At 41.9% G+C, this 6,030-nt stretch overlaps 1 protein-coding gene across 1 annotated transcript in view; it reads right to left on the reverse strand.

The window, feature by feature from the left end:
* Window positions 1–914: 914 nt before the first annotated feature.
* DYRK3 (dual specificity tyrosine-(Y)-phosphorylation regulated kinase 3) overlaps window positions 915–6,030 on the reverse strand; it is a 6,653-nt gene continuing 1,537 nt past the window's right edge. Inside the window, exon 2 of the mRNA XM_014948512.1 lies at window positions 915–2,565. Coding sequence (XP_014803998.1) covers window positions 994–2,565 — 1,572 coding nt within the window. The 3' untranslated portion in view covers window positions 915–993. The remainder of the gene's footprint in view (window positions 2,566–6,030) is intronic.

Here is a 6,030-nt window from a genome sequence, read left to right on the forward strand (position 1 = left end):
CACACACACATTTTCTAGTTACAGTCCTGGGCCTTACGATTTAAATTTGAGCTCCACAGAAACATATAATTAACTAATTAGCCCTGAACAAACTGGCCCACACTTGTAATGTCCCCGTCCTGATCTTGAATTCTCCTTCCAGCTTCCCATAGGCTTTGAAGGGAAATAGCAAGTGTAGAGAAGTTAGTAGTTTTATTTAGATATAACCTGTGTTTCATGGCATTCCTACACTCCTTTGGAAAAAAAAAAAAAAAAAAAAAAAAAAAAATAAGAAGGTAAAATTTCAATTCTGGAATACTTGATTTCAAAAGGAAAAGTCAGTGGAAGGAGAATGCAAAGGGAAAGGGGAAGCAACAATAGAAGCAAAAAAAAAAAAAAAAAAGAAAAATAAATTCAGATGGTAAAATTTCAACACCAAATTCCTTTGGTGTCTACATCCCATGGTATTTTTAAAAATCTCAGCCAGAACAGATAAGGGGAAAGCGGCGCAGAGAAATAAGATTCTTCCAACATCAGTTACCAAGTTGCAAGTAAGTTCCTAATGCATTACATTAACACATTTGTGCTTTTGACAACAGGTGTAAAAACTCTCCCCAGAATAAAAAGAGTTCAGTTGGAGACTAACTGAAAAATAGGTATTTTAAATCAATTTCCCTTGCTGTCTTAAGCAAAGGAATCTGTTAAACCGTCCTGGTAAGAAATAGTGTGATTTCTAAAAGAGTTATTAAATAGCACATCTGCCAAAAATGTTGTGTTCCTCAACAGCTGAGCTGACCTACCCAGTAACATCAGACGCACCACGTTGTGAGTGAAACAACTGGATAAAAGTTAGCCCTTTCAATGTGTACATTTTGACTGAAATGTTCGTATTCAAGATTTAGCCTCTAATAAAAAGTAAATCCATTAAAAACCTCTGCATTTAACCTCCTGACACATTATTAACAAACAATTAAAATACAATGTACGCATTTTCTGGAAATACATCATTCTCCATTAGCTGACCAGTTTGGGCAGCACAGTACATAGAGGTATAGAGCCGTTGGTGTCGGATGTTAAATTAGCCCTCAGCTTGTTGGCTACTCCAACCACGGGAGGCAACTTGGAACCAAGTCCTGTGAAAGAACTTGTGTAGCTAGAAATCCGTTTAGTGGAGGTTTTATCGGTGCTGGGTGGTTTGGGGGTTCGTTTGCAAATCCAAGGGTGCCTTAAAGCTTGGCTGGGAGTCATGCGCGTGGAAGGGTCCCAGCTGAGACATTCTTTTAAGAACTCTATAAACAAGGGGTCGTCGCAGCCTTTCAGCGCCGTCACCCAGTCCTTGTTCCCTGGAGCACCTCGGATCTTCCCCCGGCGGGATCGACTCCCGTTAAGGGTGACTCTTCCATCCGCATGGGTGGTGACAGTGCAGTAGCGAGGATGGCCCTTAGAGTTGATGAAGTTCTTGGCTCGCTTGGATTGATCCAAAAGCTTCTGAGGTGGCATCCCAAGAAGCTCCATCATACAAGCCAACTGGTCTCCCTCATCCTCGCCAGGAAAAAGAGGGTATCCAGTCAATAGTTCCACCAGAATACAGCCAAAACTCCACATGTCTATGGGCATCCCGTAGCGACTGCCCAGAATTACCTCCGGCGCCCGATAAAATCGAGACTGAATGTACGTGTAGACTCTTTGGTGCTCAAAACAGCTGGACCCAAAATCTATCACCTTGATTCCACTCCTCCCTTGCTGTTTTAGGAGTATGTTTTCTGGCTTCAAATCACAGTGTATGATTTTGTTTCTATACAGAGCATCCAAACACTGCAGTATGGAGTGAGCGAACTTGCGTACCAGTTGGATACTGAAGCCCTGAAATTTATTTCTTTTAATTAGCTCATACAGGTTCATACTCAAGAGTTCAAAGGTCATACAGATGTGGTTCCGAAAGGTGAAGCTCTCCAGCATGTGAATAACGTTCATGCTGCCCGTTTTATCCTGCTTCTTCAGATGCTCCAAAATCCGGATTTCTTCTGCTGCTTGGCGATGGAACCTCTTCTCATTGCGAACCATCTTTAAGGCTAAGTGTTGGTGGAGTTTGTGATCATAGACTTTAGCAACTTGGCCAAAACTGCCCTTGCCAATGATTTTGAGCACTTCATACCGGTAAGCAAGATGGTCATGGGGCACGTGAATGTAGCTGCCTTGGTCGTCATCGTAACCCCCGTTGTTGGGACCACCAATCACCCCTTGCCTCTTTTTCGCAGCTGGACCCACAAAGTAAATTTCAGAAAAGTTAAGTATCTCTTGCTGCTCATAAGCAGATAACTGGTGTTTGTACTGTTTGACAGCTTGCTCTGGAGCTTGGGAAATGGCTTTATGTGCTTTTGAGGAACTACCACCCCCTTTCGAAGTGCTTATGCTCTCCAAACTTTTATCTTTTGTCAGGGAAGGAAGAGATCTTTCCGGACCAGCGATGCCTGCAGACTGAAGGGTGCTATTCCTTCTGTTGCCAGAGTCCTCAAATAATTGCTCCACTTTGACCTGACTTCCACTCAGGGGGTGATCCTTCATTGCGAGCTTGTTGCTAGAAACCTACAGATGGAGAAAAAAAGGAAGCAAGCTTTACTTTTATCTTCTCAAGCACAGGCTAAGAATAAAATCGATACCACATAAAACAAAACCAGTAACACCAACAGGTTTTACATTTCTATTAGGAACAAATATCAAATGCTGGACCTAAACCAACTCAACTTACAAGCAGAGTTATAAAAAGGTACACAAAGAGAATGCAACTTACTGAAACCAGCACTTGCACAAACGTAGTGTATTTTTAAGTCCATAAAGGGTAAACCCCGGGTAGTCAAAGCTCCAACAAGGACACAATACCTATCCCTACCAGCATGCACACAGTCAGCAAACAGCCGGGGGAACAGCTATGTTTAGCTTCAAACGTGGGTGCAGCAAACCCAACCAAGGACAGATGCAACTTGCACCTGTCTGAAACGTGCAACACAACATGAGCGTGCGGAGAAGCGTCTGGAATATCGCAGACAAGTGTGCCGAGGGAAGACAAAGAAATGACAGCAAGTGACAGAAGGCTGGTGTAACCACGCTGAGCCAGGAGCAAAAGGATGACAGAGGAAGACAAGATAAACCATACTTTAAAAAAAAAAAATTAAAACGATGTATTTTCTTTGAAGGGGAAAAAGTCATAGCCACAACGCTCTTTGAAATCCTGGTATCTGCACAACTATCTTAAGACAGACTTGGAAGCTTTGAATAATTAAGAATATCTCTTACTCCAAATTTTGCCTGTGACCACTGCCTCTTATTGCCATATGTTAAAATATTTACATCCGAAACGAATGCATAGAAGGTGAGAAAAGAACTGTGAAATTTCTCAAGCTTGTCATTTTTACAATTTAGAAAATGCTCAACTCCCTGGAGTTCAGTTCTGTACGAGAACAGCAGTCACTGCCCTTCCCTACGCGCCGACGCTCCGCGCTGACAGACAGCAGAGGTGGTGTCTCATCCTGCCCTGCAGAGGCCATGACTAGAGCAGCAACATCTGGTTTCCATTTTGTCCTTTAATCTAAAAATAAAGATTTGAGACACATGCCAAGCCCAATCCCTGAAAACCAAAATAACTACACAGGAATCAAACAAAAAAATATAAATAAACCTGCAGATCCACAGCAATAAAACCAAATTCCTTTTTAGTTACATACAATCCAACATCTCGGCACAGTCAGTAAATAAGGGAACTGAAGGCTCTCGCCAAAAACAACTACACATGACTCTGAAGAGTCTGTGTGTTGGTGCTGCCTTGAAATGATAGCTCTTTCTCACAAGCCCTCAAAAATAGGCATTTCCTGCAGAAGTCATTCCTTATCAATGGTGACGAGAGGCCAGTGGATATATCCTGCTAAGTTGCACTACTCTGGGTCCTATCAACCCCAAAATTCAGTGTACTGTATGAGACACGCCTTTCCAGAAAGTCTGAAACACAAAAACAAAGCCCAACCCTCGTAACTCAGAATAAACGCCTTTTTCTCAGAGTTTGGCTGAACCTCCGAGATAAGAATGACATATTTTCAGAACTGGCTGAAAGACTGTTGAGTCCAGCAGACTCAAACAGTAAGTTCACAAATAAACGGAGAACGTAAGCACAGAACAAGGTTCACACTTGTTTGTTTTCTGAAGTTTTTCAGGGGGGGCAGGAGAGGGGGAGGAAAAACAAAACAAAACAAGCCTGTCCTTCTACAGTAGCTGTCTTATTTTCACCTTTGCAATCAAAACTTGATATTCCTCCTAAGGGGCTTCCATTGTACACACAACAGAAGCAGCTTTTTATCTCTGTGATTCAGGACAGACAGGACCCCCCCTCAACACAGAGCATCGCCTGGGCAGTCTGTGCTGGGGGGGCTCTGAGGGGCAGTCAGGGTGAACGAATTACACACCAAGACCTCAAAACACACTGCTGTATTGCAGAAACGCTACTCATTACATCAATTTCTTTCATTTATTTGATTTCCAAAAAAAACCCAGTGCTAACAGTCTGGATGTCATCAATTGTAGCAAAGTGATAAAGCGTGAAAGCCACGCAACCAGAGCTAAATCTAAATATTCTCTGTTCGGGAGCCACAGCAACTCTGCTAACGCTGCTGTTTGTAGCAACCATTCTGTACCTTTGAATTCCCAAATAAACAAATAATTCATTATTCCATTTACCCTGGAACTATTTCTTAACCAAGAACCGATACCTTTGGATCTCAAAGCACAGCCGTTCAGTAGCACGGACTAAGTTGTCATTCTTAGGAATTCATTATTCCATTTATCCTGGAACTATTCGATACCTTTGGATCTCAAAGCACACTCAACAGCCATTCAGTAGCACGGACTAAGTTGTCATTCTTAGAGGGCTACCAAAATCATTCGCCACATGACGATGAGACACAAATATAGATCCATCTGAACTTGAACTCCGAAGAGCCACACTTCAAGTCAGATGACTCCTGGGCAACATCAGTTGGCTTTCAACAGCTTGCTTTTATAAATCGCAGGCTGCACGGGTTTTGTTTTATTGATAAAGTGCCCTCAGCAGCCATGAAATTAGACAACACAAACAGCACCCTGTTGATGATTTTCACATACTTACACAACTTCGTTTTAATTGAGAAGGAAGCAGTTAACCCAGGTTCTACACAATTGGTTTTACAAAACTGGGAAAAGGGAAAATCCAGACCCAGGCTACTAAGTTTGCTCTGTGAACTGCACAGACCAAATTCATTACTAATATCTGTTACAATAAATTCCCACAAGGTGATGATTTTCAGATGCATCTTGCTCAGTGAAATGTCTATTTTCACATTTTAGAGCGTGTTTTTTTTAACCTCAAGCTCCTTCACTTCTGCCAGAATTCACCAAGAGCCAAAATACATTTAAAAACATCAAAAGGTCAGATCACTGCACAGCTAAACATGACTGCTACTGCTCAGCTGAATCAATTTAAGGAAAGATCTCATAACTCCACATCTGCTGAGGAAACAGCACTTCTGAAGAAGCACGTTAACACCTTCAGTCCATAAAGAGCTATTTTGCTAGCAATCAAAGTGGCAGAGAAGGCCAAAGTTTTCAGAGGGAAAAGACACTTTTGTAAGATGTTTGGCAGCCCTGGAAACCCACACCGATCCTTCTGCTGTTCATAAGTACTTATCTCTTGGAATTTTCATGAGGGAAACCAAAATGCAAACGTGGAAGAGTTAAAGCAAAGCATGTGTGGATTTACATACTTATCAACGTACAAGGTGACATGGCAGAACACTTCAACCTCTTGTAAAATAACTTTCTTGATTAAAACATGAGCCGAGAATATTAAGATAGGAGTTCTGATGCTGCCTACCAAGTTGTGCATTGAACACAACACCACACCATTTTCATGCTTAGTAAAAGCAATAATGTTAATAAGCTACTACAAAGCATCAACATCTCACTCTTCTTATTTAGTCTCTACAGAGAGATACCCAACTCCTTGGTAGTTCTTGCTGCCACACAACA

The sequence above is a fragment of the Calidris pugnax genome, unplaced genomic scaffold, assembly GCF_001431845.1.
Source record: "Calidris pugnax isolate Ruff unplaced genomic scaffold, ASM143184v1 scaffold91, whole genome shotgun sequence".
NCBI classification, from domain to species: Eukaryota; Metazoa; Chordata; class Aves; order Charadriiformes; family Scolopacidae; genus Calidris; species Calidris pugnax.